The sequence below is a fragment of the Hylobates moloch genome, unplaced genomic scaffold (genome assembly GCF_009828535.3).
Source record: "Hylobates moloch isolate HMO894 unplaced genomic scaffold, HMol_V3 SCAFFOLD_16, whole genome shotgun sequence".
In the NCBI taxonomy this organism is placed as follows: domain Eukaryota; kingdom Metazoa; phylum Chordata; class Mammalia; order Primates; family Hylobatidae; genus Hylobates; species Hylobates moloch.
This window is the reverse complement of record NW_026652291.1, coordinates 16,102,392-16,129,976: the sequence shown is the minus strand read 5'-3', so window position 1 is coordinate 16,129,976 and position 27,585 is coordinate 16,102,392. Positions and strand designations below refer to the sequence as shown.

Below are 27,585 nucleotides of genomic sequence, written 5' to 3'. Positions count from 1 at the left end.
CTTCCCAAAGTGCTGGGGTTACAGGCATGAGCCACCGCATCCGGCTTAATTTTTGTATTTTTAGTACAGATGGGGTTTCACCATGTTGGCCAGGCTGGTCTCAAACTCCTGACCTCAGGCAATCCACCCGCCTCGGCCTCTCAAAATGCTGGGATTACAGGCATGAGCCACCCCACCTGGCCTCCTCTCTTCTTTTTAAAAGAATGCCAGTTACATTGGATTACAAACCACCCTGATCCAGTGTGACCTCATTTTAACTTGATTACATCTTTTCCAAATAAGGTCACATTCATGGTACCAGAGATGAGAACTTCAACATTATCTTTCTGAGGGATACAACTCAACCCTGAACACCTGCTTACACAGGAAATGCACAGAGCGCCACAAGACATCCAGCCACAGGACTGTGGGAATAAGCCGCCATTTCCGAACAGATTATCTGAAAACATTCATGGCTGTCTCTGAAGTGCTGAGGGTGAGCGTTGTTGTCAATCTCCCACGGCCACATGGCGGCCAGAAACGGAGCTCCCCCATAAACCACCACACCTCAGCACCAGGGTATACAAATGGCACAAACTGTGCACGCCACACATTTCACACAGAGGGAAAAAAGATCATTTGGGATTACATTTCATAAGACTCAACCACTGCTAACAAAATAACCATCTGGCAATAAATCAACCTGCAGAGATGGCAGGCTTGTCCAGAGTGAGGCAGAAATGACACAGTGACAGTTACAGAGGGGCAAAAGTAGAGGAGAAAGAGCCCAGAGGTACAACTTGTCTAGAGCAGGAAACTGGCTCGGGACAAGGGAAGATCACAGGTACGTTTCATAGCCCCCTGACTTCATTGGGAGTTGTAGATAATTTATAAAGACACAGATTTGTTTCCTCACAGTCTGGAAGCTGGAAGTCCAAGATGGAAGGGCTGGCATCTGGTGAGGGCCTTCTTGCTCCAGTATCCCATGGTGGGAAGCGGAAGGGCAAAGAAGGGAGTGGGAGAGAAAGGGGGCCAAACTCATCCTTTTATAAGGCACCCACTCCCACAATCATGGTATTTATCAATCCATGAAGGTGGTGCCCCCATGACCCAAACACCTTCTATTAGACCCTAACTCCCAACACCACCACAATGGGGATCAACGTTCTTTCTTTTCTTTTTCTTTTTTTTTTTTTTTTTGAGATGGAGTTTTGCTCTTGTCGCCCAGGCTGGGGTGCAACTCATTGAAACCTCTGCCTCCCGAGTTCAAGCAATTCTCCTGCCTCAGCCTCCCTGGTAGCTGCAATTACAGGTGCCCACCACCACGCCCAGCTAATTTTTTGTATTTTTAGTAGAGATGGGGTTTCGTCATGTTGGTCAGGCTGGTCTCAAACTCCTGACCTCAGGTGATCAGCCCGCCTCAACCTCCCAAAGTGCTGTGATTACAGGTGTGAGCTACCGCGCCCAGCCTCAACTTTCCAATACATGAAGTTTGGGGGACACATTCAAACCACAGCAGGAGTTTAGTAAAGCTTTTTGATAAAGAAAATGACATCATCAAGAGAAGTGTACAGAGAGAAAGAAAAACAACAATGCTCACCGTGGACATGCCTGGCCTAAGGCATCTGGCCAGATACACGCGTGCGCTGAGCGCCCTCACAGCCATGAACACACCTGGGATTCCAGGAATAGGATACCTGAAGTTACTATTCTCTAATCCCAGGGTCCCATTAGCATTGGGGAAATGGTCAGAAGAGCTAGATTCCAACTGCTGTGAGACACAGGAAAGGACGAGGAACCTAGTGGGCCCCAGGGAGACAGATCACTGGAAGCATAGGTGGTGACTCCCCAACTAAGTGATCTCCTAGAATTTTAATAATAGCATAGGAAAGGGCTTTGAAAATCACACACAATCCATTCGGGTTGTTCTCCTACGGAAAGGCTCTTCTGCAGAGTTAGAATTATAAGGACAGGATTTTATTCTGACACTTCCCCAAAGCCTTTTGGAAATCACGCGTTCATGTGCAACATCGTTATGTAAGCTGCCACATCTAGCTCCTTTGCTTTGGGCAGAAATATTCTCAACACACCCTATGGACACTGGTTATCTGATGCTGGTCAGAGCCTGTGACTGATGCTCATGTGTCTAACAAAAGCACAGAATAAGGAGGAGAATAAAAGAGTCCCCTGTGGCAAGTAGTTTAGGAACACGTGTCCAGGACAATTCGGCTTACAGATGAATGACTAATTAAACACACTGAATGAACACAGTGGGCCCACAAGAGAAGGTTTACTGAATTGAATGGAGGAATCTAAGGTTTAGAGAGGTACACAGCTGGTTAGCAACCAAATTACCAATAAAACCCAGATCTCCTAACACCTAGTTCAATGCTCGGTACAGCATCCAAGCTTTCTCTCTCACCGATTTGTGTAAAATGAAGCAGCACTCACACCCTCTCCTGCCCAGCACAGCCTCTCATATGCCTGACATACACCAAGGTGTACAATGACTATTTCTTCATGTGTCTGTCTCTCCCACTAGACTGGAAATTCCTGGAGGACAGGGACTATACCTTCATCATCCGGCTTCCCTGGTGCCTAGCATAAGCCTGTTTACAAGCATGGAATCAACATTAGCTGAATGGATGAACAAGTTATGAGAAGGTTTAGGATACCATACAGGAGTAGTGTAATTACCTTATTACTATTTATTAATATTATTATTTCTGGGAAAAAATGCCTGCCCAATATAAGCTGATCTCAAGGCTGGGGCGGGGGGAAGTTTCAAAGTAAGTCAAAGAACCAAAGATAATGAACACAGAGTTTATCAAGACAGACAGTTAAGTAAAAAATTTTCTAAGAGTCTTCCAGTCACACTTGTCACTGCTTCTGGGAAATATGCAAACTCTCCACATAACATCAGCACCAAGAAGCAGATCAGGTCCTTTGCTCACCAGGAAAGATCTGTGTGGATTTCGTCAATGGCTAAATACTAATAGGCAGGTAATGCAAAATAGTGTCCAGAGACTCATTCAAAGGCTAAAATTCAAGGACATTCTGAGTAATCAATGAAACAAAAATTTATAGGTTAAAGCATACTCTCAAAGACTTAAGCACATTTTCAGAAGTTACACACAGAAACGACAAAGCACTTATAAAAACTGAGTATATTCAGTGACCCAAACTAAGTCGTAGGAAGGAAAACAAATCTCACATAAATAACACGAGTTTATGTCCACTTCCAGTTAATCAGAGTCCTTGAAGAAGAGGTGAAGCAATGAACTGATGCAGAGAAAAGAGCATCAGGCCAAGGGGCAGCTGACCAAGGCTTTTGGCACAGATCTGTGGGTTTTACCAAGTCACTTTCACTGGACCCCAGATTCTTCATCTATAAACCAAGATCATCTTCCAGGATCCCAGCTGAAAGGACTCTATAAGAGTATGATGGGGACCACATCAGTCAAATCCAGGTACAGATGCTGGACTGGAGCATCAAGAAGCCACTGCTGGCTGGGCACGGTGGCTCATACCTGTAATCCCAGCACTTTGGGAGGGCGAGGCGGGTGGATCACGAGGTCAGGAGTTCGACACCAGCCTGGCCAACATGGTGAAACCCCGTCTCTACTAAAAATACAAAAATTAGATGGGTGTGGTGGCGGATGCCTGTAATCCCCGCTACTTGGGAGGCTGAGGCAGGAGAATCGCTTGAAACCGGAAGGCGGAGGTTGCAGTGAGCTGAGATTGCGCCACTGCACTCCAGCCTGGGCAACAGGAGTGAAACTCTATCTCAAAAAAAAAAAAAAAAAAAACTTAAAATGAGAAATATGCTGCAGTAGACTTTTTTTTCCCCCTTATTTGTTAGTGCAGAAATCTGGTCCAAGTCAGTTCCAAAGCTATGGAAAATCAGCGACTGCTGTGGCCTTTTTCTCCATAAATTTCTGGGCAGCAAGAATCTCTGCTGTGACTATGCACAACAGCAAAGTCATGAAATCAACCTAAATGCCCATTAATGACAGACTGCATAAAGATGTGGTACATATACACCATGGAATACTATGCAGCCATAAAAATAAATGAGATCACGTCTTTTACGGGAACATGGATGGAGCTGGAGGCTATTATCCTTAGTAAACTAACACAGGAACAGAAAACCAAATACCACATGTTCTCACTTATAAGCGGGAGCTAAATGATGAGAACACATGGACACATAGAGGGAAGCAATACACACTGGGGCCTATTGGAGGGTGGAGGGTGGAGGGTGGAGGGTGGGAGGAGGGAGAAGATCAGGAAAAAACTATTGGTTACTAGGCCTAGTACCTAGGTGGTTAAATAATCTGTACAACAAACCCCAGTGATATGAGTTTATCTATATAACAAACCTGCACATGTATCCCCAAGCCTAAAATAAAAGTTTAAAAAAAAAAAAATCCCTGCTGTGGAGACCAGGGCTCTGCAAGAACCTCTAGGGCATCAGAAGGAAGCACTTGACTCCTTTGTCTGTGCTGTGGCTAGGCTCAGAAACGTCTGAGGGCCCCCTACCACCTTAGGGGGAAAGTCTGGGCTCCCTGGCACTCAAAACCCCCAGGTCTAGCTCAGCCTACCTTCCCAAACTTACTTCCCTCTCTATCCCACTGCGACCCTTTGTTTTAGCCAATTAGAGTAAAGGAGGAGCAAGGAAGTGTCAGACCTTGGCTAAAAATATCTGGCTGTGTCAACTCAGAAAGCCACTGAACCTCTCTGAGCCTCAGCTTCCCCATCTATAAAAAGCATATAATACCTGCTTTACAGTTGTTAAAAAGATGTAAGACCATGGATACAAATGCCTCACACGACTCCAAACAGCACCCAACAGGTCCTATGGAAACGTCACTTCCCACTTTCACACTCAGTCTTCCCGCTTATGTGTCCCTACCTCTGGCCAAGTCACGTCTGATGACTCAAGGGACCTCCTCTCTCCCTGTCGCCAGCCCCAGTCTGACTATTCTGAAGGAACCAGCTAATAAAATTCTGTCTTCAGGATTCTTCCAGTGGCACTGCTAAACCTTAGGAGTCCCTTTCTCCTTTGGCTTCCCCAACCACAAAATTCTGGCCATTGCCCAATCCCCTGGCAACTGGCAGAAGCCACTCTGTAGCCTTCCTGGTCTCTTTTTATTTTGTTGAGTATCCTCCACCAGAGTTTTGCCATCCCCAGTCCCCAGGATAGAGTAATCACATTTTCCCCCATTTTGAAAATAACAGTGCAATGATGCGGGCTAGTGCATAACAGTCAGCAAGAACTATTACCAAACCTCCTGATCTTGACTATTAGGACAACTTGTATTGGACAGCTGACATTTATTTCTGTCTGGATTGGGGGCTAGAGTTTATAATTTCTGGTAATCGCTCAACTCTGTGATTATGGGCATTTTGAGGGCCGCCGACAGGGAGAAGTAGTCACCAAAGGAAAGCTTTGCTAGTTTGGGAACTGCAAGCCCCCAATTTATAAACTGGAATGAAAGAAAGATGAAGGCACCATGGAGATGACAAGAAAACAGAGGTTCAAGATAGTCCCAGTGTTCTCTGGCATGTTAATCCTCATCACCTAGAAGAGGTATTCTGAGGGGACGGAGGGAAAAAGAAAGCACAAAATATTCCAAAGTTCCATATTACTTTTCTTTTCATTAGTACTGGGCTGGGCACGGCAGCCTAACACCTGTAATCCCAGCACTTTGGAAGGCTGAAGTGGTCAGATCACCTGAGGTCTGGAGTTCAAGACCAGCCTGACCAACATGGAGAAACCCTGTCTCTACTAAAAATACAAAATTAGCCGGGTATGGTGGCATATGCCTGTAATCCCAGCTACTCGGGAGGCTAAGGCAGGAGAATCATTTGAACCTGGGAGGCAGAGGTTGTGGTGAGCCAAGATCGTGCCATTGTACTCCAGCCTGGGCAACAAGAGCAAAACTTCATCTCAAATCAATCAATCAATCAATAAAATGGTCTTCAAATGATCAAAGGCCTTCCTGAATTTTTGTTGTTGTTGTTGTTGCAGATATGTTTCAGACTCAAGCCCCAGCCTAACCCCAGATGAAGGGATTTTCCGAGCAGCTATCTTGATCTGGGGACCTGCCCCTGTTCTGACCAGGGCTGAACGCTTGGCCCAGGAAAAGGACAAGTCCTAGTATCTAAAATGGTGACAAAGACAAGGCACAGAGATGATGGTGCTGATGCCACTGGGCACTGGAACCATCACATCACAGGGACTGGCACCAACATCCCAGCAGGGCAAGCCAACGGTGTGAGAAGGCAGGAATCAAGATCACACAGAGGGAGCTGGGCTGCAAGGAGGAGGCTGGAACAGATCCTCAGAGAAAGGCAGAGATGAGCGTCCACGTGGCCGCAGAGGAACAGAGGAGGCAGTTCCAATGGCCGTGGACCTGAGATATGCTTTGTTGCTCTCTGACACTGCTCCCACTCCATGGGACTGGCTGTTATGTTTTTGGGACAAGTACCCTTTTACTTAAGCCAACTCGGGTGACTCTCTTGTCCTTGCAACCAAGTGTACCCTTGACTATAACATTCTCCTTTGAGCTAAACTAAGTAAATTCTGCCAGGAGATCCCTCTTATAATCTATTTCAACTGACAGCGACTACTTTCGTCTGATTTATTACAGCTGTAAGCCCTTACTTCTGGAAGGGGGAGGGGCTGTGATCTCTTTTAAAGCTAGACCAATTTTACACTGGCAGGGGCCGTGTGTGCGGCTCTACATTACAGCGCCCTACAGGATGCATCTAAACTAGTTTGGTCAGCTTATCCATTCCCTGAAAGCAAGGAAGCCGCCACATCAGTAACTCCGTTGCTAAGGCAACTGCTTACTTTCCATATCAACTGCAAACTCGTTGCTATGGAGACACATATACAAGAAAAATTCCTCTTTCCATCCAGGGACCAGATGGCAGAGAACTCACAGAAGCCATGGGTTAGGGGGCTTTGCTAAGTAAGATGTTTACTGGAGTACATTTCTCTCCTGATATCAGAGATGTGGCTGCCCCAAGCACATTTAGAAGTTGCACTCTTGGTACAAAAGTAAAGGTTTGTTCTCTTCTGCCTGCAAAACTACAGCCAGCAACTAGAGGTAAGTTATTGTTGAAATAATTCTGAGAGGGTCTCCTTCTAAATGTAAACCTCTTTTGTTTTTATTTCCCATGCTGAATATACCCCAAAATGAATTTCCTAGTCAAACACTAATGGAAATACAATTTCATGTAAGAACTGAAATAGAGGTTTGATTTCACTCTTTTTGATTGAGAGGTAATCCAGAAATCTCTTTATTTTCCAACACCTATGCACTGTGTTTCAGATTTATACCTCCACCCGAATGTCTCTACAGAGCTTGAAACTCATATAGGAAACTTCCTGACAGCTCCACTTAGATGTCCGCAAACCATCTCAAATTTAACATGGTCAAAAGAGAATGTTGGCACTAACGCCCATCCAATTTCCCAACCCAAATTTGCCCACACATGTTCATCTGCAACCCCCGACCCTGGCTCAAGCTAGCATCACTCCCACCATCTCTCTCTTGCACCACTGGAACAAGCCCCAGAGAAGTAGTTCCCCCTCCTGTCCTTTTAGACATAACATTCTCCCCTTTCTAATACACTAACTGCTAGCCTTCTTTCTGTTCCTTGGACATTTTGAGCCATTGCCACCTCAGGGCCTTTGCACTTGCTGTTCTCTCTGTTCAGATCTTTGCATGGCTGCATCCCTCTTGCCATTCAAGGCATGGCCTGGTCAGATCCTCTGAGAAGCCTCCCACCATCCCACCCTCCTCCCTTAGTACATTATCTTGTTTTATATCTTCATTGCATGTAACACAATCTGGTGCATTACCTACCGTGTCCATGGAGGGAACTACTATTTACCACTTGCCTCCTCCTCCTCCCCTACCCTCACTGCTACCCTATGGAAGGTCTAGGAGAGCAGCCAGGGACCCGCCAGGGGTCACCACTGTATCCTCAGCACCCAAAACAGTGCCTGGCACTCCACAAACAAGGGTAGCATGAATGAACCACTGCTGAAAATGCTTCTAAAATGACTGAAGCCACTTATTTTCATAAATACAGAGTCCAATTTTTACTTTGCAAACTAGGGGCCAGATATAATGGCTCATGCCTGTAATCCCAGCACTTTGGGAGGTTGGGGCGGGCGGATCACCTGAGGTCAGGAGTTCAAGACCAGCCTGGCCAACGTGGGGAAACCCCGTTTTCACTAAAAATAGAAAAACTAGCTGGGCATGGTGGCGTGAGCCTGTAATCCCAGCTACTCAGGAGGCTGAGGCAGAAGAATCGCTTGAACCCAGGAGGCAGAGGTTGCAGTGAGCTGAGATCGTGCCATTGCACTCCAGCCTGGATGACTCAACAGCAACGACAACAACAGGTATTCTGTAAGACCTCAGAACCACAGCTGCAAACACCAGTTCTCAACTTTACAAGCCTCGAAGGAATTCAGCACACAGTGCAGTATTCCAGGAGTACCTACTGTGATGCTATGCCTTACCTCTGTGCCAGGCTCCCTGTACCTTGATTCCTGGAGATTCGGGACTTTTCTTCCCCCTCTACTATAGCCAAGATCAGAGTCAGCGCTCACATGATGTGGCCTTCTAAAAACAAAGCATGTACACATGTTCTGCTAGGTGGGTGTTTTCTGTCTAATGACATTAGTTAAATCACTTATCAGTCCTGTCCCTCGAGGAGGACAGTCACAGCCTTCTATGAGGCACTTCACAGAACCCAATAAATAGAAAGAAGACACTGAACTCGACCCCATGGGGCCCAGAGGGAAATCCCACAAACCCTGTGAAGACCAAAGGAAGAAAAGGAAGGGTAATTGGAGAGCTTTTTCCCCTGGGAAGCGTATAGCCTCTCTGCCTGTATTTACTGTCTCCTGCTGAGTTCACAAGCAAAGGTACTCAAACAAGCACATACACACACATACACAAATCAAAGACTTCATCCTGTTCATGGAACTGTCTGTAATCTTACATAGCAATCCATCAAGTTATTACTAAAAGAACGACTTCACGCTACTATCTTCAACCATCTATTTCCTTGCTTTTCTTCTTATCATCCTTGGCACAGACTACATCTTCACCTCAATCAAGCTATCGCTTTTGATGACATTAAATGCAATTTGACCAGAATATCTTAAAGCAAAACCTTGGTTATTTGGAATGTTTAAAAAATGGGTCAGCATCTCTGCTTTACTTAAGTTACCAATGCAATTTAAAGTTTTCCATTTAGCATCCTAGCTCCTCCAACAAGTCCCTATTCTTACTTACATAACATTCCAGCCACCATCTCTCTCTGTCCTTTCCTCTGATGCTGTTCCAACACATCCCTGGGGTCCAGTAACATTTGTCTCCTAAACATCCAGACCTTTGTGGCAGAAAGTTCCAAGTTTGCTTGGCAACAGAATCAACATTTAATTTGGGGTTCCAATGGATCAGGCAAAAGAGTCCATTTCCCAGCCTTCCTTGCAGCTAGGAGTCATGTGACCAGGCTCTAGCCAATAAGATCAAAGCAGAGGGTGGGGTTTCTGGAAAAGCCCCTTAAAACCAGAAGTCAGCAAGACTCCTTCCTGTCCTTCCCTGCACTCTGCTTCTTGCTTCCTAAAATGGGAACAAGCTAGCTGATGCCATCTTGGACCATGAGAAGACTGAGCATGGAAATCCGCAATGCCCTAAGAACAGCAGAGAAGAGGGAATGTGCGTCTCTGTCTAGCTCCTCAAGACTTCTTTCATGTAATGGAGAAATATGCCCCTAGCTTGTTTAAATCATTGTTAATTGGTTTTCTACAATAAACACTCAAGCCTCCTTCTGATCAATCCATCCTTGGAGGTCTAATGCTCATTCCTACACCCAAAGAATGCTTTGTAACAGCTTATTCAAGTGAACATAAGGAATATTCAAAACTCGCCCATCACTGTCTTTTAGCTTACCCAGTGCCCCTCTTTGGGAAAGGGAAGCCAGCCTAACTTTGAATGATACCAATCTCACACTGATCAGCACACTTCCAGTACTTACGGTAACTTATTCTTTTTTATTTTGCATTATGTTTCCTGCTTCCCTGGAATGTAAACTACTAAGAGTACAAAAAGCAAGAATCAAATCACACTTTTTTTTTTTTTAACTTTTTGTTGTTGTTGGAGACGTGGTCTCACTCTGTCACCCAGGCTGGAATGCAGTGGTGCGATCATGGCTCACCGTATCCTCCACCTCCCGGGTTTAAGCGATTCTCCAGCCTCAGGAGAGTAGCTGGGACTACAGGCGCATGCCACCACGCCCAATTAATCTCTGTATTTTTTGTAGAGACAGGGTTTCACCATGTTGCCTAGGCTGGTCTCGAACTCCTGGGCTCAAAGTGATCCACCCCACCTCGGCTTCCCAAAGTGCTAGGATTACAGGCGTGAGCCACCACACCCAGCCTAAACTCACAACTTTCAAATAGGAGGTCAGAGTGCCAACTTCCTATGTTATTTACTGCAGAGAATTATCCTGCAGCCAAAATGATTTCAAAGGGAAATCCCAGCCCAACGGGGAAGGTTCTGAAAACCATTTCTTGCTGGTTGGATATACAGGCAGTACATCAATGAAGTATCTGGTAGACCTATCCAGGTGCCACAAAGCCCTACCAAACAGAGTGCAACATTTTCTCAACAGGAAACAGGGGGAGATACTGGACAGATACATTGATAGGGCCCTAGGGCCCAGAAGCTTTCCCAGCAGCCTCAGACAGACCCCTATCCAGGTTAATGGCATCTTCCTGGCCAAGTCACTGTGAGGAATAGAAAGGTAGTGTATCCGTGAAGGGCCACAAAAGCAACGATGTGAGACAGAAAACAGAGAATACAAAGGGCCATACAGCAGTGCAGTAAGAGCTTCTGCTAGAGAAGTTCCGCTAGCGAGAGGGAGACTCTGAGGGGAGGGCTCACTGGACCATGAGTGCCTTACAGGCAGTGGCCATGGTACTTTCAATTCTGTATTCTTTTAGCACTTAGCATAGTAGGTAGTTTAGGAAGTTTGTTGAATAAATGAATGAATGAGCAGACAAATGAAAAGTTTGCCAGAGCAAGACAACGGAAATATGCCCCCACCCAAGACACCTGATGACTGGAAGAAGTAGGAATGAACAGTCTGGAAGGAACAAATCGGCAGGATGGGGCTGGGCACGGTGGCTCACGGCTGTAATCTCAGCACTTTGGGAGGCCAAGGCAGGCAGATCACAAGGTCAGGAGTTTGAGATCAGCCTGACCAACACCCCGTCTCTACTAAAAATACAAAAATTAGCTGGGCGTGGTGGCACGCGCCTGTAATCCCAGCTATTCAGGAGGCTGAAGCAGGAGAATCGCTTGAACCCAGGGAGACAGAGGTTGCAGTGAGCCGAGATTGCACCACTGCACTCCAGCCTGGGTGACAGAGCGAGACTCTGTCTCAAAAAAAAAAAAAAAAAAAAAAATCGGCAGGATGGGTCAGGGAGGGGCACTTTCTTGGGAGCACAGAGGATGCTGGTATGAATGGCTTCCTATTCCAGGGCCTGTGACGAGGGAGTATTTTTATTTCTGGCCCCTCAGAGACCCTGGTAAACTCTCAACCTTCTGAGGTGACACAGCCTATAGCACAGACAGCAGAAAGCAGCCCGCCTGGCAGTAGGCACCGGTGAGAAGGAGGCTGTCTTCAGGCAGAGCCATTTCCGACGCTGGGCAAGGCAGCCCCAGGTCGAGGATGAAGAGGATTGTCACTTCACCCAGAGACCACAGAGGAGTCTCACACACATTACGAAATTACACGTTCCACCCCACCCTACATTATACTAGTTCTTAGGAATTTACACATCCGGACCAGACCACACTGTCTTCCAAGGAGCATTATTTATCCAAAAAAATAATAAGTCATCTCTTCCTCCTAAAAGGACCATCAATGAGACAGATAAGTTGACTGGTGTCACGGGAAGGGGAAATGCTCTTGATTCTGCATTCACAACACCAAGAAGAGAAAACTAGAAGCAACTGCTCATGTGGGGTGCTGACACATAGAGGTGCAACCTCAGTTTTTTTGTTGTTGTTTTTCTTTTTGAGACAGAGTCTCACTCTGTTGCTCAGGCTGGAGTGTAGGGGCGTGATCTTCACTCACTGCAACCTCCGCCTCCCGGGTTCAAGCAATTCTCCTGCCTCAGCCTCCTGAGTAGCTGGGATAACAGGCGCCCGCCACCAGGCCCGGCTACTTTTTGTATTTTTAGTATAGACAGGGTTTCACCATGATGGCCAGGCTGGTCTTGAACTCCTGGCCTCAAATGATGCCCCCGTCTTGGCCTCCCAAAGTGTGGGATTACAGACGTGAGCCACCACACCTGGGTGCAACCTCATTTTCAAAGCTGCCTTTGAAAAAGAATCTCATCTACTGAGAGCAAACATGAAGAGAACAGCAAATTAGAGGGACAATTTGTATCAACAGTGTACATTCAGGGAGAAAAGCTTCTGCACTTGGCTCTGATGCCACTGAAGGGGTCCTATGAGGCAGGGGGCTCAGGATGGAGCCTGGAAACCAGAAGCTGAGCAGGCAGTTGTGTGCTCTGTGCAGACGCAAGAACTTTACATGTGCTGACAACTGAGCCCCATCTCAACAATACAAAAATATACTCTGTATTTGCCTTTCTCTATCATGTGCCCCCAGAGTTAATTCTGGGTTTATGTGGGTTATTTCAATCCCCTATAACCCATATTCATAGGATATTTAAAGGAAGCACAGAGAGATCATCTAAAATGTCTGCTATACTGAGAAGGCCTAGGCAAGCACCAGGGGTAAGCACATGCCCTTCAGAATTGGAGGGAATCGGGCCAAGCATGGTGGCTTACAACTGGGAGGATTGCTTGAGGACAGGAGTTCAAGACCAGCCTGGGCGACATGGCAAGACCCCATCTTTACTAAAAATATATTATTTTTGGAGACAGGATCTAGCTCTGTCACCAAGCCATCTTCCCAACTCAGCTTCCTGAGTAGCCGGACTACAGGTGCGTGCCACAATGCCCAGCTAATTTTTTTTATCTTTTGCAGAGATGCAGTTTCATCATGTTGCCTTGGCTGGGCTCAAGTCATTTGCCCGCCTCGGCCTCCCAAAGTGCTGGAATTACAGGTATGAGCCATAATGCCCAGCCTTACCAAAAAAAAAAAATCTTAAAATTAGCTGGATGTGGTGGCATGCACCTGTATTCTCAGCTACTTGGGAGGCTGAGGCAGGAGGATCACTTGAGCCCAGGAGTTCAAGGGTGCAGTGAGCTATGATCATGCCAGTGTACTCCAGCCTGTGTGACAGAGAGACCCTGTCTCAAAAATAAATTAAAGAAATAATTTTTTAAAAAAAGAGTTGGAAGGAATTAGGTTCCTTCCAATTAGGTTCCTAGTACGTTCTGCACTTACTAGCTGTGCAACTTCTAGCAAGTTACTTAACCACTCAGAGCTTAACTCATCATCTATTTTAAGAAAGAAAATAACAGGACCTACTTCATAGGGTTTAGTGAGGAAGAAATCAGATACTGCATATGGAAAGCACAAAGCAAGCATGCCTATATTTATAAGCTAAAATTGTATTTAAAGCACTCAGCTCTGGATATAATAAACATACTTTTGTACAGTGTTTCCTTTATAAACCCTTTGATGACAATGTTTTTTGTTCAAGTAGCAAGAGGAAAGGTTAAAAAAAAAAGGCACAGAAATAGAAATATACACATACCTTATAATCCAATCTGGAAAAAAATAACTGCATTCTACTTCTCATTTACAAGTACTCAGAGAGGTTAGTACATGCTAATCTTACACTCCTAAGTAAGACCTGTATTTAGGGAGTGTAAAACTTAATCCCAGACATTAAAACTCTACCTTAATTGATTTAGGCACAGATCATCCATAGACGAAATGAAAAAAAAAAAAAAAAAAAAAAAAAAACTAATGAGGAACTTTATAGAGTAGGGAACAGTGACCTCATGTGAACCCACGGCTCAATCTCAGCTTCCCCAAGAGGGGGATGACCAGGCTTCTGGAAGTGATATATCCAGAATGTGACCCAGACGTTCGTACTTCCTTCCATTTGACAGGAAATGGAGAGAGAGAAGCAAGTTACATGAAATCACAAGGAAGTAAACAGAATGCAAGTACTCTATAGTGTAAGCCATGGGTCTCTTTTAACAGGGAAGGGAATGAAAAAGGAAAGAGGGCATAGGAGTGCTGTAGACTGACACGGACAGGAAACATCACAAAAGGAACTGCAGGAACCACATTTGGAACCCAATTCAAACAAACATTTTGTAAACAGGGATATCTGAATATAGACCTGGTATTAGGCAACACCAAATAATTGTTCATTTTGTTAGGGGGGACTTTAGCATGGTTGTTATGTAAGAAATTGTCAATTATTCTTATGTATACTGAAATGTCTGAATTGTAAATGTCATTTGCTTCAAAGTACTTCAGCAAGGCTGGGTGCAGTGACTCATGCCTATAATCCACAGCACTTTGGGAGGCTGAGGCAGGAGGATTGCTTGAGGCCAGGAATTTGGGACCAGCCAGGGCAACATGGCGAAACCCCGTTTCTATGAAAAATACACACACACAAAAAAATTAGCCAGGCATGGTGGTATGTACTTGTAGTCCCACCTTCGGAGGCTAAGGCTAAGGCTTGAGCCTGGGAGTCCGAGGCTGCAGTGAGCTATGATTACGCCACTGCACTCCAGCCTGGTCAACAGAGTGAAACCCTGTCTCAAAACAAAAAATCAAAAAAAAAAACTTCAGAAATAGCGACAACAAAAAAGAATAAATAAGTGTGACAAACCTTTGTCAACTACTGAATCGGGATGTGTGTTATGGGGGTTTATCAACTCATTACACTATTCTAGTTCTGTGTATGTTTGAAAATTTCCGTGATTCAAACATAAAAATAAAACTCTTATCTTTTGAAGTCCTTTAAGAGATAAAACGAAAGCCAAGCTGTCTCTTTTGCCTTGACTGACTCATTCATGAGAACATGCTCTTGATGAAATCTCAGCAACTGGAAAGACCTCAAGAGGGCACCTAGTTCAGGGATTCTCAAACCTGGCTCCATGCTGGAAACACCTAGGAAGCTTAGTAGAACTACCAATTTTCCCCAACCCACCTCACACCTAATGAATCACAATCTCCAGAAAGGGGCCAAAGAAAATGGGAATTTTTTTTTTTTTTTTTTTTTGAGATAGGGTCTGGCTCTGTCACCTAGGCTGTATCTCGGCTCACTGCAACCTCCACCTCTCGGGCTCACGCCATCCTTCCATCTCAGCCTCCCAAGTAGCTGGGACTACAGGAGTATGCCATCATGCTCAGCCAATTATTTTTGTATTTTTTGTAGACACAGGGTTTCACCATGTTGCCCAGGCTGGTCTCAAACTCCTGCACTCAAGCAATCCTCCCGCCTTGGCCTCCCAAAGTGCTGGGATTACAGGTGTGAGTCACCGTGCCCGGCTGGGAATTGTTTTTTAAGTGCCACAGGTGACTGTGATGTAATCTAGTATGTTCCCTCCCCAACATCCCAGCCAAACAGTTGTCCAGCAGGGTATGTGTTCCAAGCCCTCAGGGACAGGGATCACACAGGATTCCACATTTTCACTGCTACGTCAAGCCTAACAGTATTCTTCACTTTCAGAAGAAAATTAAAAGTGGAATAGCTAATTCACTGCATACAACTTGCATGGTTTCAATGTTCCCGTTCAATTTAAGGTATTTCTCACCAACATTCAGGTGCATTTAGTCACTGTGTTGAAGGCAACTTCAGTGTGGGAGCTCCCGCCAAATAAAATCTCACAGGAAAAAACAAGTTTACCCATAGAGCTAAAGGAGCTTTCACTGGGCAGAGTATCAGGGAGAATGCCATAGTAGCAAACCCCAAATGACTGGGCCAGGTCAATGCCCTGGAAGGACCTGGGTGTACCTGAGCATACCTGGGAGCCTGCATCTCTCACAGCAGCCAGCAGCTGGCCTGGGGGAACCCAAGAAAGAGGAGAAAAGTGGAAAAACTCACACCTCTTGCTTTGTTCTCATAGAATCACAAATGCTGGGAACAAAATCCCAACCACAAAACTGACTGGCATTTGATCAGAAACATGTCAATACAGGTCAGGATGGCTGGGAAGCCAGAACTGAATGTTTCATAACATTAATAATCTCAAGTCTTTAAAACCATTCTCTTTCAACAGGTGATACATGAATTTATCCGGATTGACAACCTTCACCCCTGGAAAACATGACTCTCAGAATCCACCGGTGGGGGGGGGGGTCGCATGGGGGGAGAACAGCTCCTCCCGGTGTGCCTCAACACAGGGCATCCAACACCCACTTGTCACTCCCAAGGCTGACTGATGAATAATGCTCCCAAGTCTTGCTGCACGCTTTGGCGTTGGTCTTTTCTAACATTTCAGAGTGTGCATTTGCTAAATTACTTTTATGTGCACCGGCATTATGTCAAACACGAAGATTCAGGCATGCAGGAACTTGCAGACTCATTTTACACCAAACTAAACGCCCTGTTTGTTGCTTTATCACTGCCATGTGGCTTTGGGGGACCTGAGCAGCACTTTCTTTTCCACGTTCTCAGTCTGGAATTGCTTTTGAAGACTTTCCCTTTCTTGCCACAAAGACCCACCTATACAGAAGCTTTAAAACCACAGACTTGGTTCTTTACAGAGGAGCAATGAATGTCCTCCAAGCTCAAAGAATAATCTTAAAGCACTCAAAAAAAGCCAAGTCCAGAGGTGGCTCTCCAAATGCTCAACCTGAGATACGAAGGGAAAGAGAAAGAGCTTCATGGTCATGGAAATTCCTCTCCCTGATTAAAGGGGCATACTTTGATGGTTACAGCTACACAAAAATAAGGACCTGGGGAGGAGGGGCCCAGAAACTTATGAATATTCAGATCTGCACGCTCGACCCAGGCATCATTTGCACCAGTGATCAAAGTAAATCTCTCCTTAGTGCCCACATCTTTCCTCCCAGGCAACACCCCTCCCCAAGCCCTGCGTCCCCACCACCCCCCCATCTCAAACAGAAACCGATTGAAGAGCATTTGCACACAAACACGTCCATTTGAGCAAGGAGCAATATGGCTAGCCCACTTCCTGATTCATACTGTCCCTTGCCAAAGACAAGGAGAATATTCTCAGGCTCAAGATTCTACTTGAAATGGTGACATGTTGCCAGAGAGAAAGAAATTAAAGGCCCCAGCCCCGCACAGCCACTGACCCCACACAACAGTGGTCCTGCGCTCAAACCTGAACTTCAAAAAGAGGGAGAACCAGAACCCCAGCTGCACACAGCAGCATTATTAACACAACACACAAAGCGGGAAAACAATCACGTGAAAACTTAGTGGAGGGAACTTTCTCTGGCAATTTATCTTAACTGAGGCTGCATTACTTTTCAGCACTCAAAGTCAGATCACAGTTTTGTTTTCCACTTCTTAACAGTTGCCCAATTTCTACTAAAACTATTATGTTCCTTAAAACAAAAATAGGCCAGGCGTGGTGGCTCATGCCTGTAATCCCAGCACTTTGGGAGGCCGAGGTGGCTGAATCACTTGAGCCCCGAAGTTTGAGACCAGCCTGGGCAGCATGGTGAGACACCATCTCTACAAAAAGTATAAAAATTAGCAGGGTGTAGTGGCACACACCTGTGCTCCCAGCTCGTTCGAAGGCTGAGATGGAAGGATCACTCGAGCCCAGGAGGTCAAAGCTGCAGTGGGCAGTGATCACACCATTGCACTCCAGCCTGGGTGACAGAGCAAGACCCTGGTCTCAAAAAAAAAAAAAAAAGAACAAGAAAAAAGAAAGAAAAAGAAAGCAAATTATTAAAACTGTCTTCTTTTCACTGACCATGAAGTACAAACTATGGCTTTAAAGCAGGAGTCCCCAACCCAGGGCTGTGTACCAATCAGTGGCCTGTTAGGAACTGGGCTGCACAGCAGGAAGTGAGCACTGTCACCTGAGCTCCACCTCCTGTCAGATCAGCGGTGGCATTAGATTCTCACAGGAGCACAAACCCTACTGTGAACTGTGTATGCAACAGATCTAGGTTGCATGCTTCTTATGAGAATCTAATGACTGATGATCTGAAGTAGAACAGTTTCATACCAAAACCATCCCCCTTGGCTCTCCACAAAATGGGTCCCTAGTGCCAAAAACATTGGGGACCTCCGCTTTAAAGTCAATATTAAACTTTTTTAAAGTCAGTCTCAAATGGGACCCTCACTCTGAGCTGGGAATTTCAAAGTTGTCACTTATACAGACACCAGATTTCATGACAGTCGCCTGGGCAACTCATGTCTGTTTAGTCTTGGAGCATAAGTATACTCAAGTCTCTACCCAATGTTCATCACAAGACTCTTCCCAATGTTCATCCCCGTCCACTTATTCCAGAACACTGGAGAAATTTCCCTTCTCCTAGTTCATATTCAGGGAAAAAAAGAAACACCATTTTTCTCTAGCCCACGGTGGCAGTTTTTCTGAAATACATATACTTCACGGTTAATGGCTGTCCTTGGAATACTGACCTTTGTTAAGGCTCTAAAACCAAAGTGACCCATCCACACTGAGGGATGATAACTGAGAACTAATCAATTCTGCAAACCACCGTTTTATCTTTATGGAAACCCTGTCAGTGGGAAACCCTCAAATAGTACCAATGCTCATAAACAGTACATAACTAATAGGCTTAGGGAAAGGAAATTCTTTAAAATTATCTAAATGAATTAAATAGAATAAAACCCACTTACAACTGCTACTTCAATGTGGTGAATAGAAATTCATTTTTAATAGAGAAAAATTTTAAATTAAAAAAAAAAAAAAAAACCTTGGGTTCCAGACACAGAGGCTTACCTGACTCCTCTCTTTGTCCACTTTCTTAAAACACTTATTCAATGACAAATTGTGTCTCACTGAGTTTTTCCACCCAGTAGGTGCATTTGCAAAATACGGAAAATGTTCCAAGATCCAGTTGTAGATATCCTTCACTGGCAGGCGCTTGGTTGGAGAGTCCTCGATAGCCATAAATATGAGGCAGCTGAAGGAGTAAGGGGGTTTGCAGTTGGGGTTCTGCCTGGCATCGTAGGGCATGTCAGAGTGGGCAGGGGACGGGGGGGTGTCATCGTCCAGGTCCTGGACGGGGCTGACACTCCTGAGGACCGACTCCCCAAAGCTCTTCAGCAAGTTCTTGCTCTCGTGCAGCCAGTTCAGGTTGGTCAGCTCTTCATCTTCCATGGCCCCCTCTTCTAATCGGATGTCAGGCAGAGAAAAGTCGAGGTCATCGTCTTCCTGAAGGGCCTTGGAGAAACTGCTGCCCCGGTAACACTGACTCAGTCCACTGGAGACACTAATTCCTGAGCTTTCTGGCTTCTTACTGGGAGGCATGACTGGACCCATTTACGTGAAGGCTCCTAGTAAAGACATCACAAAGAAATGATGAGCTGGTGAGGTCCAAAACAGAAAGGCAGACTGTACCCCTCTGATTCTGTTGCCTCCCACTGCCGCCTCTATGGAACCCCTGCTACACAGGAATACCACCTTGTGACTCCCACACTAAGCAACACAATCCCACAATTCGACCACAGAGAGACAGGCTGATGAGACAAATCAGCCCGCCTTCATATAGCAAGGTGACCTGATGCCCCTTAAATAAAATAAGACCAATAACAGCGGCCAGGCACGGTGGTTCACGCCTGTAATCCCAGCACTTTGGGAGGCTGAGGTGGGACGATTGCTTGAGACTAGGAGACCAGTTTTAAAGTACGTTAAATTTTATTGTGAATTACTTTTTCTTCCAGAACAGAAGAAAAGCAAGTAACTTCAGGTACCACACAGAATACATGGGAATGTAAGATAAGCCATTAACTGAAATTAGAACTGGTAAAAAGTCAAGAGAGCAACTGCCAGTTTCAAGACAGCAAATTCAATTCAATTCAACAAAACATGCCATAGAATTCTATCCCTCCACCCCAACCCACCACCATCCCCATTTTTATCAATGACCTCGAACACAGAGTAAAATAACATCTGATGAGAAAAGAAAACGAAAAGGTGGTACGTTTACAAACGGAATGACCCCTACAGACACAAAGCATGTTCAACCCTCCAGAACCCGACGCAACACAGAAAGAACAGTAAAGATAACCAAAAAGGTCTCCTACTCTCTGTAGCGCTAAAACAATATGCTTGGTTTAAGAGTATTAGGTTTTAATTCCGCCCACAAACAACCAGTAAGAAAATCAAGCATCTACCTAGAAAACAAATGAACAGGCTGGGCATGGTAGCACATGGCTATAATCTCACCACTTTGTAGCAGGGAGGCTGAGGCAGGAGGATCACTTGAGCCCAGGGGTTCGAGACCAGCCTGGGCAACATGGCAAAACCCCATCTCTATGAAAAATACAAAAATTAGCCGAGCATGGTGGCATGTGCCTGTAGTCCCAGCTACTTGGGAGGCTGGGTGGGAGGACTGCTTGAACCCAAGAAGCTGAGGCTGCAGTGGGCCATGACTGTACCACTGCACTCCAGCCTGAGCAACAGACCAAGATCCTGTCTCAATAGTTTTCAAGAAGGGAAGGAAGAAGGGAAGGGAAGGGAAGGGAATAGAAGGGGGAAGAGAACAGAAGGGAGCGGAAGAGAAGGGGGAAAGGAAGGGAGAAGGGAAGGGAAGGGAGAAAGGAAGGGAAGGAAGAAGGGAAGGGAAGGATGATGGGAAGGGAAGGGAGAAGGGAAGGGAAGGGGGAAGGGAGAAGGGAAGGGAAGGGAGAAGGGAAGGGAAGGGAGAAGAGGGAAGGGAAGGGAGAAGGGAAGGGAAGGGAGAAGGGAAGGGAAGGAAGGGAAAGAAAAAGGGAAGGGAAAGAAGAAAGGAAGGGAAAGAGAAGGGAAAGGGAAAGGAAGGGAGGGGAGAGGAGGGGAGGGGAGGGCAAGGGAAGGGCAGGGCAGGGCAGAGCAAGGGGAGGAAGGAGGAAGAAGCAGGAGGGGGAGGAGGAGGAGGAGGGATGGTGGAGGAGGAGGACGAGGAGGGATGAATGAACATATTTAAAAGCAAAGACATAGGCCAGGCATGGTAGCTCATGCTTGTAATCCCACCACTTTGGGAGTCTGAGGCAGGAGGATCCCTTGAGCTCAGAAGTTCAAGACCAGCCTGTCCAACATGGTAAAACGCCATCTCCACCAAAAAAAAATACAAAAATTCACTGGGTGTGTGGTGTGTGCCTGTAGTCCCAGCTACTTTGGAGGCTGAGGTGGGAGGATCACTTGAGCCCAGAGGGTTGAGGCTCACTGCACTCCAGCCTGGGCAACAGAGGGAGACCCTGTCTCAAAAAAATAAATAAATAAAATAAAAAAGGCAAAGACATGATCCTTCTATATATCTTAAATGTTCATTAACACCACAACTGCCACTTCAGCTGGGCAAGCTCTATTAGGGAATTCTAGAAGGCATAATCATAATCCTGGGCACTAACCAACCAGCCAAGGGGGCCGGTGAATTATAGTATCTTCCCTCTTCCAAAAGGTAGAATCTGCTAGACGCAAGGCCTAAGGGGGAGCTGTGGTGAAAGGCCCAACCGGTTGTTTTGTTTTGTTTTGTTTTGTTTTGTTTTGAGACAGAGTCTCACTCTGTTGCCCAGGCTGGAGTGCAGTGGCACAATCTCTGCTCACTGCAACCTCTGCCTCCCAGGTTCAAGCGATTCTCCTGCCTCAGCCTCCCAAGTAGCTGGGACTACAGGCCTGTGCCACCATGACTGGCTAATTTTTGTATTTTTAGTAAGACGGGGTGAATTTTACCATGTTGGCCGGGATGGTCTCAATCTCTTGATCTCATGATCCACCCGCCTCGGCCTCCCAAAGTGATGGGATTACAGGCGTGAGCCACCGTGCCTGGCCAAGATGCCCAACTCTTAAGGAGAGAAAACTTCATGAGGCATTGCAGTACAGACCAGGCAGGATGCTCCAGACGTCTCGGGTTCACTCACAGGGAATATTTCTTTCTGTCAAATAAGGAGGTTACCCTGACACATTTCAGACAAAAAAACAAGCTAGCATCTTTTGGCTTGGGGATACAAGAGAGTCTGGTCTGATCCTGCTTTTAACTTCTTTATGAACGAATTATAGCACCACTTGTCTTTCTTAAAGTTTCCTCAGATCCCATAAGAAAATTTTCTGATGACCAGCATATGCCCACGGTAGAGTATAAAAGAGAACTACCCAGGCACTGAAGTCAACTTTAGCTCTAAATGAAAGTTTTATGTCTCCTGAGCTTCCAAACAGGAAAATTATATCATGGCTGACAGTAAAGTAATTTAATTGCACTGTTGCTATGACAACATGCTGCTCTCTTTCTTTTTAATTTGCTTATTTGTCAGTAGCTTCCCAGAGGAACTAACACGCTATTCTCCATGTTTCCTTTTGTTTTAAACAAACACTGCCAGCAATATGGTTTTAGAAGAAAAAGTGGCATTGTCACGAAGAGAGGGTTATGGGAGTTCAGTACCCTTGGATCATGTGTGCGCTTTGTGCTGGGACCCCGTACTCTCCAACCGCTCACTGCATCCCTATAAATCCCGCATTTTATACCAACAGGGTGAAGAGCTGCTGATCACTACAGTTCCATGTAAAAACAAAACAAAACAACAACCAAAAAAAAAAAAACAGTTCCCAGAAACCACAGCCGAGGAGTTTTCCATTATTATACGCTAACTACAGATTTCGCCAAATCTTTTTTTCCCTCTGTTTCAGAGGGAAAAAAAAGAATCTGGATCATGTGAGTTGCAGTTAAGCAAACATTTTTAATCTGCTGCCAACAAGGCTGCTCCACCAGATACGCAAATAGTTATTCACTGGTGACCTCCTTACAACTTTTCTCTACACACACACACACACTCTCTCTCTCTCTTTTGTCTTTTTTATGACTTGCTGTGTTTTGTTACCCTTTTTATTTTTTAACGGAGAAAATGCGGCAAGAAAGCTTAGTTTCTCGCCTGGTAAACAGAAGGTCTCCAAATAACTGACAAAGACATTACTGGCCCAGCTCTGAACAGATGTTCGATGCGAACTTTAAAAAGTTAAGAAATTCTCCCAGAGCGGAGCAGTCGCGAGTTTGGGGGGTCGGGTCACCCCCCCAACCCAGCACGCGCGCGCGCGCACGCACGAGCTTCACTCTCGTCTACTGTACTTGTCAAAAACATTTCAAGGGGACCTGCGGGAGTGGCGATTGGCTGCATCCCGCGTCAATCAGCGGCGTTGCTGGGCAACGGGGGAAACTGCTCTTCTCCCCGTATACAGGGCAATTGGGAGCTCGCATACCTTCACTGCCGGTCAGATGTCATAAACCTTTTATTGGCCGCACCGCGGCGAGCCTCGAAAACAAATCAATAAAAGCCCGCCGTCCCCTAACTTATCCAGGGCCCAAGGAGGGTTTCAAAGAGGGCCGGGATGAGGGGGGTCGGGCCTCGGGGGTCTCCAGAGACGTTCGTTGCCTGTGCCAAGTCTGCACAGTTTGGCCGAGGGGGATCTTTGTTAGGAGCCTGTTTCTCATCTTGGGGTCTCCACTTGATCGGAACCCCCTCCCTGGCCCGGAACGGCGGGGACCCCGTCCTCCGCAGACAATACCAACTCTGTTCCTTGCGGGCGTCTTTTCGGAAACCGAGGCACCGGGAAGCAGCACGCACGTCGGGGCAGGAAACTCTTCGGACCCGGCAACTTCCCGGCTCGGGGGCTCCCAGGCCCCCCACCCGACCCTCCCCCCAGGACCTGCGGGGTCGCTCGTCTTCCGAGAGCGGCGAGGTAGTCTCCAGGACCGTCTCGGACGCGCCTCCCGCCCCGGGTGCCCCCCGAGCACACGCGGGAGCGGGCAGGAGCGGGGCTCAAACTCACCTGGCCGGAGCGGGGCACGGGGGTGCGGGGGCGCCGCTGCCCTTCAGCAGGAGCCGACAAACTTTCGCGGGCGCCCGGCGGGCATCGCTCGGTGGCCCCGCTAAGGACGCGCGGGCGCGGCGCGGCGAGTGGGACCTGCGGCGTCCGCCGGGCGCGCCGCGCGTCCTCCCGCCGGCCCCGCCGCTCTCCCCGCCCCGTCCCGCCTCCCGCTCGCCTCCGCCGCGGCGCGTCGGGCCGGGGCGCGCCGAGCGGCGAGAAATTGTTTCCACTGCAAACAAAAAAAGGCGACACATGACCAGGCAGGAGGAGGGGAAGCGCGGGGAGGGAGGAGGGCGGAGGGAGGGACAGAGCGGAGGGCGGAGGGAGCCGGAGAAAGGGAAAACGTGGGCCTGGCCGCCAGCGGCCTGGGGCGCGGGGCACGGACCCGCCGGGGCGGACCCTGCCCCGCGCCCCCCGCGCGCCCCAGGACTCAGCCAGGGCCGAGGCCGGGGCTGGGCCGCGCGGCCTCGCCTCATGGGCCCCGTGGGGCGGGGGTGACCGGCGCGAGTCCCGCGACCCGGGGCGGCCGCGACCGTGGGCGGTGGGGCAGGTGGGGCAGGCAGCGCGTGCCCTGTCCCCTCCCCGGGCTCCGGCCACACGAGCGGGCCGGCGCTGCGCTGCTGGCAACGTGTCGCGGGAACGCTCCTACCCCATCTGCATGCCTTACATGGCTCGAAAGTAAAAATAAAAAGAATTACGATGCGGGCGAGGCTTGTGGGGGTGAGAAGAGGAGATTCCACGTCTCCCCAGTGCTGCGTCCTGATAGGACCCCCAGGGCCTTCCGAGCCCTCTCCCAGCGACCACCTCGGGTCCCGGAGGTAAGCACCGCAGCGTCCCACCCAGGTGGCCGCGTGTCTCCCGAGGGAGGGCCGGTGGCCATTACAAGACAAGAGGCACATCCTAAAGGCCATGCCAGTGGAGCCTGTCAAGTGGGTTGTGCGGAACGCCCTGGCCGGCCTAGAGCGAAAACAGGTCTCATTTCCATCTCAGTTTGAGCTCTCAGGAACCAGACTGACAATTCGCAAGCCATCCTGCGAAATGGTGCAGCCACCACTTAAGTCTGTAGGCATCTCCAAATAATAGCACCCACTGCTAAAGCCACACCAACCAGCCGCCTTGGGAGACGATGAGAGGAGAGAGTCCAACAGGACACCCTGGTGGTGACAAAAATAAAAATGTGATTGCACGTTACTCCCAGGTAGCCAAATCGGTTGGTTCCTCTACAGAGGAGAAGCCCAGGGCACCCTTCCTGCCACCCCCTCCTGAGCCAGTGGAGAGGACATCGTGAACGGTCTTAAAACTACAGAAAAAACAGCGAGTGGCCGGGCGCGGTGGCTCACGCTTGTAATCCTAGCACTTTGGGAGGCCGAGGCGGGCGGATCACGAGGTCAGGAGGTCGAGACCACGGTGAAACCCCATCTCTACTAAAAATACAAAAAATTAGCCGGGCGTGGTGGCGGGCGCCTGTAGTCCCAGCTACTCGGAGAGGCTGAGGCAGGAGAATGGCGTGAACCCGGGAGGCGGAGCTTGCAGTGAGCTGAGATTGCGCCACTGCACTCCAGCCTGGGCGACACAGCGAGACTCTGTCTCAAAAAAAAAAAAAAACAGCGAGTAGACCTGGAGAAAGCTTTCTAGCACGCAGTACTTTTAAACCTAGCCAAAAGGAGGGACTAAAGGAAACACCAGTTAGGCTTCTGAAAATTTTTTCTATCTCAAAAAATAGACCCCCCCATCTGAGAGTTATTCCCCCTCACAAAGGTTCAAGAGGGCAGGGGACAAGTCTTCAGCAAAGATGTGCCTTTCAGACTCACCGGAGACCTTACTACTTCCAAGTAGTGTGGCATCTCCCCATCAGGAGACAATTCCGAGGTGGAAGCCCAGGGGTAGCCTGAGGTCATCCAGCCCCACCCCTTTGATTACAGAGCACTTGATGCGACCTACCCAAAGTCACTAAGCAAAAGGCACAAGGTGGCAGAGACAAGTCAGATGATCTCTTAAGTCTCACGCCAGAGATTCTCAGGGTTAGAAGTGGTAACAAAGCCAGGATGAGACAATGTGTACCCTACTCTCCTGTAGCTCCCGCTTAATGCAGGGCCTGCCCCTCCATCAGCATGTCAGTTGAGGGTGCTTATTCTCCGCCAGAGGAACCAAGGCCAGAGACCTTTGTCCAAGCCCTTGCTGGCCTAGAGAGGATGAAATCGCCCCCTTACATCTTCCTCTTCCATCCCCAGCCCCCACCCCCCCCAAGTCCCCCAACTACACTCACACAATAGCCAGAAATCTCTTTATATAGAGGTGGCACCTTATTTTCACCCACCCCAGGCCCCTCCTGCTTTCTCAGAGTTCAAAAAGAGGGGATGTGAGCCAAAGGTGATTCTACATGGAATATGTCATTCCATGTGTGTTTTTGCTTCTTGCATTCTCATACATATTTCTTAATTTCTCTCTCCCATTACAGTTGCAGCAAGAGATGTGAGAAGGCGTCACCCTGAAGAGGAAGTGGTGGACCAGCCCTGCCTGATGTGGACAGCAGGGGACACATGTCTGTCTGTCTGTCTATCTGAAATGGGGGAAAAAATGCTGAAAGCCAAAGGAGGGCTTAATGTGGCCTTTTCTACCTTCTAATTCCATAGAACCTCAGCTCTGGGACTTGCTTCCTGACCTAGGGTGCAGGGGCCAAATTTGTTTAGGAACAACCCCATTCACAATTCCCCTCATGAACTTTCAGAAAGGACCCTTACGTGTTAGATCCTGAGAAGTCACAAATAAGCAAGCTGAATTGTCTAAACCATTGTCTTGTCTACACTGTTTTACAAACACATTTAACAGCTGAATCGTATATGTGCCCTAGAAATCACTTTGAGAAACACTTATTTCCTGATTGAGGACTTGATGGGACCATTCTGCAGCACCATCTGGGCATGGGCTGGAGAGTACATAAGTATCTGGGAGCTGGAAGTCCTCAATTCCAGGCTTATCTACCCCCATCAGCATGGGGCCTCAGTTCCTCCTCCAAGGAGAAGAGCGCCCCTCCCTTGATGTTTTGTGCATTCTTTTGCTAAATGTTTCTCTGGTCAAGAACGTTAATCCCCCTACACACACACTCTATTGGTTATTAAAGCAGCATGGCTATTTATGGAATAGTTAAGTATAAAACCCGATATACCTTGCCCCCCTTGAGGCAGTACAACTGAGTAGGTGGGCAGGTGCAGTCGGGAAGACCTGAGAGACTGCCCAAAATGGGAAAAGTCCGAGGCAGGCCTGGAAAGACAGTCTCCTGGGGAGGGATCCTGCAAAGAGACTCCAGTACAAAGGATACCTGAGAGGAAACACAGGGAGGCTGGGCAGGCACACACTGCTGGGCTGCACGGAACCATATTCCTTTCCTGCTTCCCTCTACAGGTCGACTCCACTCTCTACCTTGCAGGTTGGCTTCCTCTGCTCAATGATGACCACACAGGGCTGCCAGCAGCAAGCCCTGAGGCCTTCTGACTTTTAGCACCCTCCACCTTTGAACTGCCTCAAGCCTTCCATGACATAGTTTAACTACTCAGGGAAATAGTGCGATTGGCCTAGCCTGAGTCACATGACTCCCCTCCGCGCATGGCCCCCC

At 47.6% G+C, this 27,585-nt stretch overlaps 1 protein-coding gene and 2 long non-coding RNA genes across 8 annotated transcripts in view; 2 read left to right on the top strand and 1 right to left on the bottom strand.

Annotated features, from left to right (window-relative positions):
* Positions 1-27,585, bottom strand: part of FOXN3 (forkhead box N3) — a 459,903-nt gene that overhangs the window by 233,060 nt on the left and 199,258 nt on the right. For 4 of the 5 annotated variants that reach the window (XM_032179275.3, XM_058429470.1, XM_058429471.1 and 1 more), the window contains exon 3: positions 18,912-19,468. In XM_032179275.3, the coding sequence (XP_032035166.1) occupies positions 18,912-19,454 (543 nt within the window). In that variant the 5' untranslated portion in view covers positions 19,455-19,468. Of the gene's footprint in view, positions 1-18,911; positions 19,469-23,933; positions 24,052-27,585 lie in introns of those variants that run through there. The other variant, XM_032179272.2, reaches the window with a different exon arrangement.
* LOC131381478 (uncharacterized) lies at positions 138-6,895 on the top strand. 2 transcript variants are annotated; one of them, XR_009210246.1, is made up of 4 exons: positions 138-475; positions 2,522-2,668; positions 3,225-3,449; positions 6,014-6,895. It is a non-coding gene; the product is annotated as an uncharacterized LOC131381478 (long non-coding RNA). The 2 variants fall into 2 exon arrangements; XR_009210245.1 differs by lacking the exon at positions 2,522-2,668.
* On the top strand, positions 6,924-18,673 carry LOC131381479 (uncharacterized). The gene is made up of 3 exons (XR_009210247.1): positions 6,924-7,097; positions 13,075-13,153; positions 16,239-18,673. It is a non-coding gene; the product is annotated as an uncharacterized LOC131381479 (long non-coding RNA).